Source organism: Nicotiana attenuata, unplaced genomic scaffold (genome assembly GCF_001879085.1).
Source record: "Nicotiana attenuata strain UT unplaced genomic scaffold, NIATTr2, whole genome shotgun sequence".
Classification (NCBI taxonomy): Eukaryota; Viridiplantae; Streptophyta; class Magnoliopsida; order Solanales; family Solanaceae; genus Nicotiana; species Nicotiana attenuata.
The window spans coordinates 137,035-152,335 of record NW_017670704.1 but is presented as its reverse complement, the minus strand read 5'-3'; the positions used below and the strand labels follow the sequence as shown (position 1 = coordinate 152,335).

The window sequence follows — 15,301 nt, the reverse complement described above, 5'->3', positions numbered from 1 at the left end:
GTAGTATTTGTACACTGTATATATCTATCGAATACTCGTGTTCTTTTCGGCTCTCATGCAGTGTTGTCAAAGGTGCGCTTTAAGTGCGCTTAAGCCATGAAGTGATGCGCAAAGCATGTTGAGCACTTCGCCTCGCTTAGCGGTTCTTCCGTGTCGTCATCAAGGCTCTAAGGCATACTTTCCTTGCCAATGAGCGTGCTCTCGAAGAGGCGACACTAAACAATTGATATATCACGTTATCGTTAATTTTTTTTTTCAATTTCTTTTCACTTCATCGTTATTTTATTTATTTTTTTCAATTTCTTTGTCCTTGTATTGTTATTCATGTTTCTAATTATTAGTCTTGGACTACGCATACATATTTGTAGTATTTTCTCCATTTGCGCCTTTCTTCATTAAAGCCGACATGTTATTTGCGCGTAAAGCCCCTGCGGACCTTAGAGCTTTTTTGCATTTTTCGCCCTTTGATAACACTGCTCTCATGTTCCCATAAAAGATTGCTCATAAAAAATTTCCTGACCATTCAGTTCCCATACCCAATATAGCCACTTGTGTCAACAACTAGTAGAATCTATCTAAGACAAAGCTGAGTTCCATAAGCATAGATCTACATAACCAAAAGCTGTTGGAAGTGTTTCATAAACATAGTTCAAGATAGTAACTTTTCATGGCAGATTTAAAGTCCAAACAGACTACTGAAATCTTTCCATTCAGCCATTAAGCACCTTGCCAGCCGATATGCCCCATCATAGGAAAAAGAAAATTGACTATGATTACTCACACTTTAAAAGTTAATACCATGATACAACTTCTCCAAGTTTCAAGCACTAGTGTTTATCCACATTAAACGACTGAATTCATGCCTTTAAAGGCGACCTGTGTCAAACCTTGGTAAAATTCCATCTTTCAACTTTGACATTTTGTGATTCGGGATTATAAAACCCCAAGTACAGGAAAACCAAAGAGGAGACTATGACACCATGAAAGAATCCAACAGGTTTATCCCACACCAGAGAATTTGATATTGTCATACGAACAAAAATTAGTCAACAAGATGAAACTCAAATTGAAAGTTCACCCGTTCTTATGACCACTTTTTCACAAAAATCTGATTTGCAGACATTTACAAGACCGAAGTTAAGCTTTAACTATTTAAATCATGTAAAAATACTTGAAAACAGGGGACTACTTGTGTTGGATGACTTACTGACATAAGCAATACATTAAGGTGATATAACATCTGACATTAGAACACATTCTTCTTTTACTCATTTTCTAGATACATTCTTCTTTTAATATTAGTGATGCATATCACAAAATATTAAAAAAATGTCCAAGAACATATATTTTTTATCCTTAATGTTTTACCTCCGGACTTCCACCTTAACCCTTTATCTTTTTGCACTCAGCCATATTAAGAATGGTTACTTTCCTAGTTCTCTTTTCATACCTTGTTATTTTTCTAAGTTCACTATTCAAACCTCATAACTTAGCTTTGTTCGAAAAAAATGTGCACAACATCAAGGATGACAAAATTAAACTGACAAAATTAATCTCAAGTGATAGGTTGTTTGAGATAATAGATAACATTTTCTTTGTTGAAATATATAGTATCTCCCTTTGTCCCATTTTATATGAGATTGTTAGACTGGAAGTTTAGTGTGTTAATTTGATTACGTATTATATCAGTGTTAGTGGGGAAAAATAATTTAAAAAGTTTGCTTTGATAAAGAAAACACCAGAGAAAAATTAAAATTCCTTAGTTTGATGGAGCAAAACACTACATCAAAGTGTAAAATTCAGACGTTATATGAATTTGAACTGAAGCAATAACATTGTAGTGGAAGCCACTAAGCTTATTAATCTTTCTCAATAAATGCTTGGCTATAAGGAGATTCTTTTAACCGAATGTGTCACATCCTAGTATTCTTTTTTCGTAAAGTTTTTGTTAAAATGAAGAGCTAAACTGATTTCCTGAAAATATGACAAATATTTTGGGATGGGCGAAGTGTTAGATATGAGAGCAAGTTGTTTTTCTATAATGAAGTCTCCACTCTCACTCCATACGTTTGATCCCAACATAATTATCGACAGTGGTGGAACCACATGCAATGAAGGGGATACGTTGGAAAACTACACTATGCAAATAGAGAAAAAAAAAAGTGTACCTGTACAAATCTTTGAATCCCCTTAACATAAGAGAAGTACAAGTTCAAGTTCCAGATGTGGCATATTTGTATATTTTTCAATCCACTAGTCAAAATTTCTGATTCCGCAACTGATCACCTACCTATTTCTACTCAAAACTATAACTAAAACCCAACCCTCATGCCCATCTTCCACTTCTAGTACAACCCTAAGGCATCTATCTTTAAACCCATGGGTTACACTGCGTATACAGTGGCGAAACCAGAAATGTTTTCAAGGGTGTTCAAACTTGAAAGAAGTAGAAAAAAATTCCGACAAAGGGTGTTCAATATAGGTTTTATATATCTAAAATCAATATTTTACTTATATACACAGTATAATTTTTCGTAATTTTTCGGGGAAGGGTGGTCAGTTGACCACCCTTTGCTAAAGGTGGCTTCGCCCATGTGCGTATATATAAGGTTACTTTTATTTATGTATATATATTAGATATTGAATTAGCTAGCTTCTTCACGTGTAATTCCTTTTTTTTATTGGAATTCCCTTGGTAAAAAAATTTTGAAAATGAAAATGCCCCTTGTAAAAATCCTGCCTCAGCCAAAAAAGATTCCGGAGAACATCTTTCCACACTTAAATTACCATCCATTGAAAACAAAAAAAAATGTAATCATACCAACCACACCAAGCCAAACCCTAGCATTAATGTACCGCATAACCAATAGAAACTAGTTAACCAAAAATACAAACATGATACAGCCATATACAGAGTTCTAAATTTTGTAACAAGAGAAGTATATCACAAAGAAGTGAGAATTCAAAATTTAATGTCACAAAAAATAAATTAAAATAAAAACGAAGAGAGAAAAGGGAGTGTGATGTTCTTGCCTAAGTCACAGTCGGCGGGGTTAAGGACCACACGGGGTGTGGATACTGGAAGCTGTGATGGCCCTTCTTCAACCTTTGCTTTCTTGGCTTCAGGTTCATCACTTATACATGATTCACGTTTCGTCGACGCCATTGAAGTAGCGATTTTCGATTTTCCAGTTCTTGAGAGAGTGCTTGCTGTGTACGAATTCAAGTATTTGGGACAGAGCTCTTTGGATGGTGGCTATGCCAAAAGACACGTGTAATATATAAAACACACTTTCTTTTTTGTGTTTATGATGTTCGATCACTAAATTTTTTGATATTCATACATTTCACATAGATTCTCAATCAATTTTTACATAAATTAAGGAACCAAATATTAAATTTACTTAGAATATTATGTATATGACTGCAACAAGATGTGGAAGAAAATATAACAATCTTCAAATGGGAATACACTTCTATAATATTTGAATTTAAAATGATTCGATATCATCTTCTAACACGTGAATGATATATGTACTTATAATATAGAAATAAAAAATATAATCACATTTTACCTAATACTTTTTTATATATGATGTTTTTGGTGTTTGTTCTCGTAGATACTTTATATGCGTTGTTATTTGAACTCTTGTTGTCGACATTGATATCTCTCTTGAAAAATGCAATATATAATAATCAATGTAATAAAATATATTGCACCAGTATAATCCAACATTTGAAATTATTTGGCTATGTGTTTTATTTATCGTCATTGTAATACACAAGCATACGTGCAATTATTTTTGGACGAATTAAAGAGATATCCTTCATTTTATGGTGAAAGTTGAATTTTTGGGATAAACACATGCTTGAAAGCACATATCCAATCATTATTGGTACAAAATAAGAAATTGAAAGAAAGAATAACTCTAATAAATGAACAATAACGGATTAATAAACATAGTTACATTCTAGTGGTATTTTGATCTTTAATTTTTATAATTAAGTTTTATTGAAGTGAAATATTTCATGTCAAAATATTTTCTTGAACCTAAGGTTTTGTTGAGAAGACAATGAATGTGACTTGATGATGTTGGATGATAAGTGCTTATTAGTACCTTTTACCTTTTGTTCTAGTCCAGAAGTATTGAATTGTGTTCCCGAAACTAATAAAATTATACAAATTGCAGGAATGCTAGAAGTTTGGTCTCCCATGATGAAATCTAACTCAAAAAGGAGTGTTCTGAAGCACAAGGCAATAAAGGGCGCAGAAGCAAAAATGTGCGGTCCGCAGAAGGAATTCTGCGGCCGCATAAGAAATTGCGGACTGCAGAATCCATCTGCGGCCGCAATCCAAGCTAAAAAGTCCAACTGAAGATTGACAAATGTGCGGACTGCACATGAATTGTGAGGCCACAAAACAGGGTCTGCACTGACAAGTATTTTCAAGTTCAGAGAATGTGCAGAAGACCAAGTCTTTACACCTTGCAGAAGTGTGGACCGCACAAGAATTGTGCGGCCGCAGTACACAAATGTGCGGCCGCAGAATCCTCCTTCCTGCCAACTAAAGAAATCTGCAGACCGCACATGGAGTTGTGCGGCCGCATAACCTCCCGATGGGCATTTTTATCCGTAATTTTTCGCCCAGTATTAATAGACGAGATTCACAAATTTAGGTCAAGTTTTGAACATTAAAAGTTGTTGTAGCCGTTTCTTTTTACTACTTTAGGAAGTTTTACATTATTTTAGTGTTTAAACATTAGATTTCATCATTTAAATTTTTCTTTATGAGTTTAATTAACTTTTCTTCTTTAGTTTCTTCAATTCCCATTATGAGTAGCTAGATTTTTACTAGGGTTGTGACCCAACCCTAATGTGTAAACCTTGTGTGTATTTAATCTAATGTTTGTTTATGATTGGGTGTTGATTATTTAGCTTAGTCCATGCTTCAATTTGAGAATTAATGGTTGCACATATTGATTCATGCATATTTAACAATTCTCTACTTGAGAAAGAGGGACCTAGTCTAGGATAACTTAGCTAACAAGGAATTGGGTTAATTGAGATATTGATTAGCCTAATTAAATGGTTGAAACTAGAGATAGTAAGAACCCGACTTGAGCTCATATCAACTACTTTGTTTGATACCCATTTGGACTTGAGAAAGCCAAATTGGGCAAAATCACTCTTGACCGAGAGATATTGAGTGGGTAACATAGAGTTGAGAGCTATAATACACCCAATCAACAAAATAAGTATTAAAGTCTTTATACCAATAGGCAAACACCTAGGTTATGGTCACATCCCTATGCCTTTAAACTATTTGGAAAAACATCAAAAATATTCATCTCTAGTTTATTTACCTTAGCTTGCAATCATTAGAGTAATAGTAGAAGTAGAAATAAACTTTGTTGTGGAAGTGGTATTTTAGGTAGTCCACTCGCTTGCTTCAAATATATACTCCTGACACCCCTTATAACTCCCATTGGATTCGATCCCGACTCATAGTTTGGTAATTATTGTTGCATACGACCGTAATATATCTCTTATTAAGGTGTGTTGTGCACGTCATTAATTTTTGGCGCCTTTGTCGGGGAGTTAAAACGGTATTAGCTATATATTTGGGTTTGTTTTTGGAATATCTTCTTTTCCTTCCGTGTTACTAACTTGTGTGAGAAATCGTAGGTACAACCATGGCGAACAATGAACTTAAAAATTTGCCTTTGAGGATGTGGACATCAAGGATGAGCAAGTTGAGGAGGTTCCTCTTGAACCTCAAGCCAATAGAAGAGGCCGAATGCCTCATGACAATGTCCCGACTCCACCCCACCTCTACCACGAGCAGCTCCACATCGGATATTACCCAATGAAGGATATGCAAGTGCAATAGTCCCTCCCCGTATTAGGGCGGGCAACTATCAAATCACCAATATGATGCTCACTTTGCTTGAGCAACGGGGTTTCTTCACTGGTGCTCCAACTCAAAATGCGTACAAACATTTGAAAGGGTTTGTTGATACTTGTTGGGGGACCAAACAAATAAATGTCTCCGAGGATGCATTGAGGCTAAGGATTTTTCCCTTCTCTCTATGGGGGAAAGCTTTAGATTGGTTGGAACGATTGCCGAACCATTCCATTCACACTTGGGATGAGTTGGCAAAAATTTTTATTTCTAAGTTCTTCTCTCCGGGGCACGTGGCTACACTTCGAGATGAGATTTTGGCATTCAAGCAAGAGCCGAGTGAACCACTACACGAGATATGGGAACGTTAAAGAACAATGGTTAAGGTATGTCCCAACAACGATATGACGGAGAACATGATTCAACAAATTTTCTATCATGGGATTAACACAACCAACCAATGTGTAGTGAATCAACTTGCCGGTGAAAACTTCGTGACTATGCCTTATGCGGAGGCGAGTAAGATTTTGGATGAGATAGCGGAAACGTCATCAGCTTGGCAGTTGTGGGCCAATATTTCACAAGGTGATCCAAACATGATCCACCTTCACAAAGAATTGCAAGACCATGGGCAAGCCATTGCCGAATTGACAACCACCATGAAACAACAAACAAAGGCCCAACCAAATCAAGTGCAAAACTCCAAGCAAGTCAATGCCATGGAGGGAGTGAATATGATGGTGAACAAGAGGAGGACCAAGGGTCCACAAGTGCAAAATCGAGTGGAGAACTATGTGCAAGAAGACAGTGGTTTTGAGCAAGATGATTCCTATAATGAACAAGAGGAGAAAGTGCAATATGTGAACAACTTTCAAGGGCAAAAAAACAACTTCCAAGGCCCAAACCAATAATAATGGCGACCTCAAAACAATCAAGGCAGCTGAAATTCTAACAATCAAGGTAATTGGAGCGGAAACAACAATCAAGGAAATTGGCATAACAACAACAATCAAGGAAATTGGAGTGGAAATAACCAAGAAATTGGGGGGATAACAATCAAGGCGGATGGAACAACAATCAAGGCAACCGGGGGTCGGGTTTTCAAAGGCCCCCGATGTATCAGCAACCGAGCAACCTACCTCTTTATCCTTCCCATGGTCCAAGTTCTTCAAACAACAAGATGGGGCGTATTGAAATATGTTCAAGCAAATGATGGAAAAGAATGTCGATTTGGAAGCCCAACTTGCCTCACACAACATATCAATCTGCAACTTAGAAGTTCAAATGGGGCAAATCTCTCAATCTCTAAATTCTCGTCCTAAAGGGGCACTACTAAGTGACATGGTAGTAAACCCAAAGGGTGGAAATAACACGGGTCATGTTATGACCATTACTACGAGAAGTGAAAGAGATGGGAATGCACCCACCTCAAGTCAAAGGCAACTTCTGGATGATGAGCAAGTGGTGCAAGAAGAAGAGATCCCAAACAATATGGTGCAACCTAGTGATGAAGTTCAGATTGATATTGATGATAGTGTGGAAGAGACTCAAGAGGAGGTGAACCCGTCTAAGAATCACATTGTTGACATACCGTAGCCGGTAGTGCAAAAGGCTAAGGCACCATTGCCTAAGCCTCCACCTCCATACCCTTAAAGACTTGCCAAGAAAAATTGTGAGAATCAATTTAAGGAGTTCATTCAAATGATGAAGAGACTCTCAATCAACGTGTCATTAGTTGAAGCTTTGGAATAAATTCCCGGTTATGCCAAGTTTATGAAGGATATCGAGGAAAAGAAGCGGTCAAGGAATTTTGAACCTATCAAAGTCACCCATCAAATGAGTGCAATAGTGTATTCAATGGCTTCTAAGTTGGAGGATCCCAGTGCTTTCACGATTCCTTGTACAATTGGAAGTGCCGAGTTTGCTAAATCTCTTTGTGATCTTGGGGCAAGTATCAATTTGATGCCCTATTCGGTTTTCAAGACTTTGGGGATTGGGCAACCAAGACCCACCTCTATGAGATTGCTAATGGTCGATCGTACTATGAAGAAGGCCTTTGGGAGTGATTGAAGATGTCTTGGTTCGTGTTGATAAATTTATTCTTCCCGCGGATTTTGTCATTCTAGATTGTGAGGTCGATTATGAAGTGCCGATTATTCTTGGGAGACCTTTTCTTGCTACAGGAAAGGCTCTTTGTGATGTTGAAGTCGGAAAACTTACATTCCGGGTTGGTGATGAAAAAGTGGTATTCTATGTGTGCAAGTCCATGCGGCAACCAAATAGCAATGAGGTGTGTTCTTTTGTGGACTTAGTGACCTATGTTATTGTTGATGAAACAAGTGCTACAATCAATGTTGGTGATACGTTGGAGGCCATCTTTCTCAACTTTGATGATGACGAGATGGATGGTTTCATGGAATGTGTGAACTCTTTGTAAGGAATGGGTCGTACAACTATTCACCCCGAAAATTATCATTGGATTCTGAAAATAGGACAACTCCTCCTATAAAGCCTTCTATTGAAGAGCCTCCTACCTTGGAGTTGAAGCCATTGCCTCTACATCTTCGGTATGAATTTCTTGGCCCTTGTTCTACTTTACCGGTTATTCTTTCCTCTTGTTTGACAAACGTGCAGGTAGATTCCACTTTGACGGATATTCGGGGGATAAGCCCGGACTTTTGCATGCATAAGATCAAGTTGGAGGAAGGCGCCAAACCATCTATTGAACATCAAAAGAGACTCAATGAGGCTCAAGAATTTGTCAAGAAGGAAATTATCAAGTGGTTGGATGCCAGGGTTGTCTGTCTCATCTCCGATAGTTCGTGGACTTCTCCGGTTCAATATATCCCAAAGAAGGGGGGCATGATGGTGGTCACCAATGACAAAAATGAATTGATTACTTCAAGAACGGTAACCGGATAAAGGGTGTATATGGACTATCACAAGCTCAACAAAGTCACAAGGAAGGATTACTTTCCACTTCCTTTCTTAGATCAAATGCTCGATAGATTGGTCGGCCGTGCTTTCTAAAGCTTTTCTTGATGGGCATTCGGGCTACAACCAAATTCTTATTGATGCGGAAGATCGAGAGAAAACAACCTTTACATGTCCCTATGGTACTTTTGCCTTCAAACGGATGCCATTTGGTTTGTGCAATGCACCGACGACTTTTCAAAGGTGTATGATGACTATCTTCACTAACATGGTGGAGGAATACTTCGAAACTTTTATGGATGACTTCTCGATGGTTGGGGATTCTTTTAATGATTGTCTTGCAAATTTGGATAAATTATTGGCTAGATGTGAAGAAACAAATTTGGTTCTTAATTGGGAGAAATATCATTTCATGGTCGAGAAAGGCATTGTCCTTGGCCAAAAAATCTCAAAGAGTGGAATTGAAGTTGACAAAGCAAAGATTGAGGTGATTTCTAAACTTTCACCTCCAACATCGATGAAGGGTGTGCGGAGTTTCTTAGGCCACGCGGGATTTTACCGGCGCTTCATCAACGATTTCTCTAAGATGTTGAACCCGTTGTGCAGATTTTCAGAGAATCCAATGACCTCAGCAAATTCTCTGGTGATGTTTTAAAGCCAAAATACAGATTCCGTTTCAGGATTAAATGCTTTTACCTTATTCAACTCAAATCTTTTTTGCTATAAACAAGAGTAGGCACAGATGCCTTCACCTTTTCTGCAGAGAGCACGAAAAGCAAAAGTAAGAGCAAAAATATGGCTGATACTCAAAATCAAACTTGGTCAATATTTTCCTCTCCTCCTATAAAGCCTTCTATTGAAGAGCCTCCTACCTTGGAGTTGAAGCCATTGCCTCTACATCTTCGGTATGAATTTCTTGGCCCTTGTTCTACTTTACCGGTTATTCTTTCCTCTTGTTTGACAAACGTGCAGGTAGATTCCACTTTGACGGATATTCGGGGGATAAGCCCGGACTTTTGCATGCATAAGATCAAGTTGGAGGAAGGCGCCAAACCATCTATTGAACATCAAAAGAGACTCAATGAGGCTCAAGAATTTGTCAAGAAGGAAATTATCAAGTGGTTGGATGCCAGGGTTGTCTGTCTCATCTCCGATAGTTCGTGGACTTCTCCGGTTCAATATATCCCAAAGAAGGGGGGCATGATGGTGGTCACCAATGACAAAAATGAATTGATTACTTCAAGAACGGTAACCGGATAAAGGGTGTATATGGACTATCACAAGCTCAACAAAGTCACAAGGAAGGATTACTTTCCACTTCCTTTCTTAGATCAAATGCTCGATAGATTGGTCGGCCGTGCTTTCTAAAGCTTTTCTTGATGGGCATTCGGGCTACAACCAAATTCTTATTGATGCGGAAGATCGAGAGAAAACAACCTTTACATGTCCCTATGGTACTTTTGCCTTCAAACGGATGCCATTTGGTTTGTGCAATGCACCGACGACTTTTCAAAGGTGTATGATGACTATCTTCACTAACATGGTGGAGGAATACTTCGAAACTTTTATGGATGACTTCTCGATGGTTGGGGATTCTTTTAATGATTGTCTTGCAAATTTGGATAAATTATTGGCTAGATGTGAAGAAACAAATTTGGTTCTTAATTGGGAGAAATATCATTTCATGGTCGAGAAAGGCATTGTCCTTGGCCAAAAAATCTCAAAGAGTGGAATTGAAGTTGACAAAGCAAAGATTGAGGTGATTTCTAAACTTTCACCTCCAACATCGATGAAGGGTGTGCGGAGTTTCTTAGGCCACGCGGGATTTTACCGGCGCTTCATCAACGATTTCTCTAAGATGTTGAACCCGTTGTGCAGATTTTCAGAGAATCCAATGACCTCAGCAAATTCTCTGGTGATGTTTTAAAGCCAAAATACAGATTCCGTTTCAGGATTAAATGCTTTTACCTTATTCAACTCAAATCTTTTTTGCTATAAACAAGAGTAGGCACAGATGCCTTCACCTTTTCTGCAGAGAGCACGAAAAGCAAAAGTAAGAGCAAAAATATGGCTGATACTCAAAATCAAACTTGGTCAATATTTTCCTGTGGCTATGAATGCTCGGATGTAGTTTTTTTTAATTCTTTTTTATTTAGTGCCTTTCTAGGTCACAAAATTCTTTTTAATTAGAATTAATTTTTATCCAATTCCAAATATATCTAGTGGTATATTTGTAAAAAAAAAAAACCAACCCAAACCAACCCCCCCCCCCCCAACCAAAATAAAAAAAATAAAAAAAATAACCCTCCACCCCCCATTTCAACTCATCTCTTCACTCATCCACCAATTGTAGTCGTCTCTCTTGCGGGAATCTCGCCGCCCCCTTTCCCTTTTCTCTCTTCTCTTATTTCGACCTCCACCACTCTCCTTCTTTATCATGCCTCTAAAATAAATAAATAAACAATCTCGTCATCAAATCCCTCTTGCCCAGAGATGTCATGCCTTGTTGAGGTTTTAAAGCCAATGGCCTTAGCAAATCCTCTGGTGAGGTTTTAAAGCCAAAATTCAGATTCTGTTTCAGGTTTAAATGCTTTTGCCTTTTCCACTCAAATCTTTTTTTGCTATAAACAAGAGTAGACACGGAGGAAGAGCAAAAGTAAGAGCAAAAACATGGTTGGTACTCAAAATCAAACTCGGGTCTTAACAATATTTTCTCGTGGCTATGACTATTCAGATATAGTCTTTTATTTTTATTTTATTTTTTATGTAGTGCCTTTCTAGGTCACAAAATTCTTTTTAATAAGAATTAATTTTTATCCAATTTCAAATATATCTAGTCGTATATTTGCTATAAAAAAATCCCAAACCTCGAACCTAACCCTCCTCCCCCCTAAAAAAAATAACCCTCTTACCCAGAGATACCATGCCTTGCTTCTACTATCTAAGAAATAGTCTAAAAAGCTCCAGATTTTCAGAGTATCCAATGACCTCAGCAAATCCTCTCGTGAGGTTTTAGAGCCAAAAATTCAAATTCCATTTTAGGTTTACTTGTTTTTACATTATTCAACTCAAAACTTTTTTTGCTATAAAGAAGAATAGGCACAGATGACTTCACCTTTTCTGCAGAGAGCAGGAAGAGCAAAAGAAAAAGCAAAAATATGGCTGGTACTTATAATCAAACTTGGGTCTTAAAAATATATTCCTGTGGATATGACTACTCGGATATAGTCTTTATTTTTTAATTCTTTTTTATGTAGTGCTTTCTAGGTTACATAATTCTTTTTAATAAGAATTAATTTTTATCCAATTTCAAATATATCTAACGGTATGTTTGCTTTAAAAAAAAGAACTCCCGAACCCAACCACCACCCCCCCCCCTAAAAAATTAAAAAAATAACCCCCCTCCCCCCCAAATTCCAACTCATCTCTTCTCCCCTCTCTTCTCTCTTCCACCAATCGTAGTCATCTCTCTTGCGGGAATCTCGCTGCCCCCTTTTTCTCTTCTCTTCTTTCGACCACCACCACTCTCCTTCTCTATTATGCCTCTAAAATCAGAAAAAACAATCTCGTTATCAAATACCTCTTGCCCAGAGATACCATGCGTTGCTTCTGCTATCCAAGAAATAGTCTTAAAAGCTCCAGATTTTCAGAGAATCCAATAACCTCACCAAATCCTCTAATGTGGTTTTAATGCCAAAATGCAGATTCCGTTTTAGGTTTAAATGTTTTTATCTTATTCAACTCAAATCTTTCTTTTGCTATAAGCAAGAGTAAGCACAGATGCCTTCACATTTTCTGCAGAGAGCAGGAAGAGCAAAAACATGACTGGTACTCAAAATCAAACTTGGATCTTAAAATATTTCCCCGTGACTATGACTACTCGGATATAGTCTATTTTTAATTCTTAGTTATGTAGTGCCTTTCTAGGTCACAAAATTCTTTTTAATAAGAATTAATTTTTATCCAATTCCAAATATATCTGTGGTATATTTGCTATATAAAAACAAACCGCAAACCTAACCCCTCTCCACCTAAAAAAATAACCTTCCCACCTCCCATTTCAACTCATCTCTTCTCTCCTCCACCAATCGTAGTATTCTCTCTTGCGGGAATCTCGCTGACCCCTTTCTCTTTTCTCTTCTTCCGACCGCCGCCACTCTCCTTCTTTATTATGCCTCTAAATCAGAAGAAAAAAAATCTCGTCATCAAATCCATCTTACCCAGAGATGACATGCCTTGCTTCTGCTATCCAAGAAATAGTCTTAAAAGCTCCAAATTTTCAAAGAATCCAATGACCTCAGCAAATCCTCTGGTGGGGTTTTTAAAGCCAAATTCAAATTCTGTTTCAGGTTTATATATTTTTACCTTATTCTACTCAATTTTTTTTTTTTTTGCTATAAACAAGAGTAGGTACAATTTCCTTCACTTTTTTTGCAGAGAGCACAAAGAGCAAAAGGAAGAGCAAAAATATGGCTAGTATTCAAATTCAAACTCGGGTCTTAACAATATTTCCCCGTGGCTATGACTACTCGAATATAGTCTTTTTTTTAAATTTTTTTTTTTATGTAGTGCCTTTCTAGGTCACAAAATTCTTTTTCATAAGAATTAATTCTTATCCAATTCCAAATATATCTAGTGGTATATTTGCTAAAAAAAATCCCCAAACCCGACCCCCACCCACCCCCTAAAAAATAAAAAATAAAATAAAAAATAACCCCCACCCCCTATTTCAAATCATCTTTTCTCTCATCCACCAATCGTAGTCGTCTCTCTTGCGGGAATCTCGCTGCCCCCCTTTCCGCTTTCTCTCTTCTCTTCTTTCGAACACCACCACTCTTATTCTTTATAGCTCTAAGATCAGAACAAAAAAAACAATCTCATCATCAAATCCCTCTTGCCCAGAGATGTTATGTCTTGATTTTGCTATCCAAGAAATAGTCTTAAAAGCTCTAAATTTCCAGAGAATCCAATGACCTCAGCAAATCCTCTAGTGAGGTTTTAAAGCCCAAATTCAAATTTTATTTCAGGTTTAAATGTATTTACCTTATTCAACTCAAATCTTTTTTTGCTATAAACAAGAGTAGGCACAAATGCCTTCACCTTTTCTGCAGAGAGCACGGAAAGCAAAAGTAAGAGCAAAAATATGGCTGGTACTCAAAATCAAACTCGGGTCTTAAGAATATTTTCCCGTGGCTATGACTACTCGAATATAGTCTTTTCTTTTAATTCTTTTTTATGTAGCACCTTTTTAGGTAACAAAATTCTTTTTAATAAGAATTAATTTTTATCCAATTTCAAATATATCAAGTAGTATATTTGCTAAAAAGAAACCCAAACTCAACCCCCCCTCCCCCTTAAAAAAAATAAAAAATGACCCCTACCCCCCATTTCAACTCATCTCTTCTCTCATCCACCAATCGTAGTCGTCTCTCTTGGGGGAATCTCGCTGCTCCCTTTCCCCCTTCTCTTTTCTCTTCTTTCTAACACCACCTATCTCCTTCTTTATCATGTCTCTAAGATCAGAAAAAATAATAATCTCATCATCAAATCCCTCTTGATCAGAGATGTCATGCCTTGCTTTTGCTATCCAAAAAATAGTCTTAAAAGCTTCAGATTTTCAGAGAATTCACTGACCTCAGTGAATCCTCTGGTGACGTTTCATAGCCAAAATTCAGATTTCGTTTCAGGTTTAAATATTTTTACCTTATTTAACTCAAATCGTTTTTTACTATAAACAAGAGTTGGCACAGATGCCTTCATCTTTTCTATAGAGAGCACGAAGAGCAAAAGTAAGAACAAAAACATGGATGATACTCAAGATAAAACTCGGGTCTTAACAATATTTTCCTGTGGCTATGACTACTCGAATATAGTTATTTTTTAAATTATTTTTTATGTAATGCCTTTCTATGTCACAATTCTTTTTAATAAAGTTAATTTTTATACAATTTCAAATATATCTAGTGGTATATTTGCTACTAAAAAAAAAACCCAAACCCAACCCCCTCACTCTAGAAAAACATAAAAATATAACACCTCCACCCTCCATTTCAACTCATCTCTTCTCTAATCTACCAATCGTAGTTGTCTCTCTTGCGAGAATCTCGCTGCCTCCTCCACCACTCTCCTTCTTTATCATACCTTTAACATAAGGGAAAAAATAATAATTTCATCATCAAATCCCTCTTGCCCAGAGATGCCATGCCTTGCTTCTGCTATCCAAGAAATAGCCTTAAAAGCTCTAGATTTTCAGAGAATCCAATGACTTCAACAAATCCTCTAGTGAGGTTTTAAAGCCAAAATTCGGATTTCGTTTCAGGTTTAAATATTTTTACCTTATTCAACTCAAATCTTTTTTTTGCTACAACCAAGAGTAGGCATAGATGCCTTCACCTTTTCTGCAGAGAGCAGAAAAAGCAAAAGTAAAAGCAAAAATATGGCTGGTACTCAAAATCAAACTCGGGT

The 15,301-nt window shown here is 37.1% G+C and overlaps 1 protein-coding gene across 1 annotated transcript in view; it reads right to left on the bottom strand.

Annotated features, from left to right (window-relative positions):
• LOC109242488 (heterogeneous nuclear ribonucleoprotein U-like protein 1) overlaps window positions 1-3,373 on the bottom strand; it is a 7,113-nt gene extending 3,740 nt beyond the window's left edge. The window contains exon 1 of the mRNA XM_019409337.1: window positions 3,034-3,373. Within this exon, the coding sequence (XP_019264882.1) occupies window positions 3,034-3,166 (133 nt within the window). The 5' untranslated portion in view covers window positions 3,167-3,373. The remainder of the gene's footprint in view (window positions 1-3,033) is intronic.
• Between the last annotated feature and the right edge of the window lie 11,928 nt (window positions 3,374-15,301).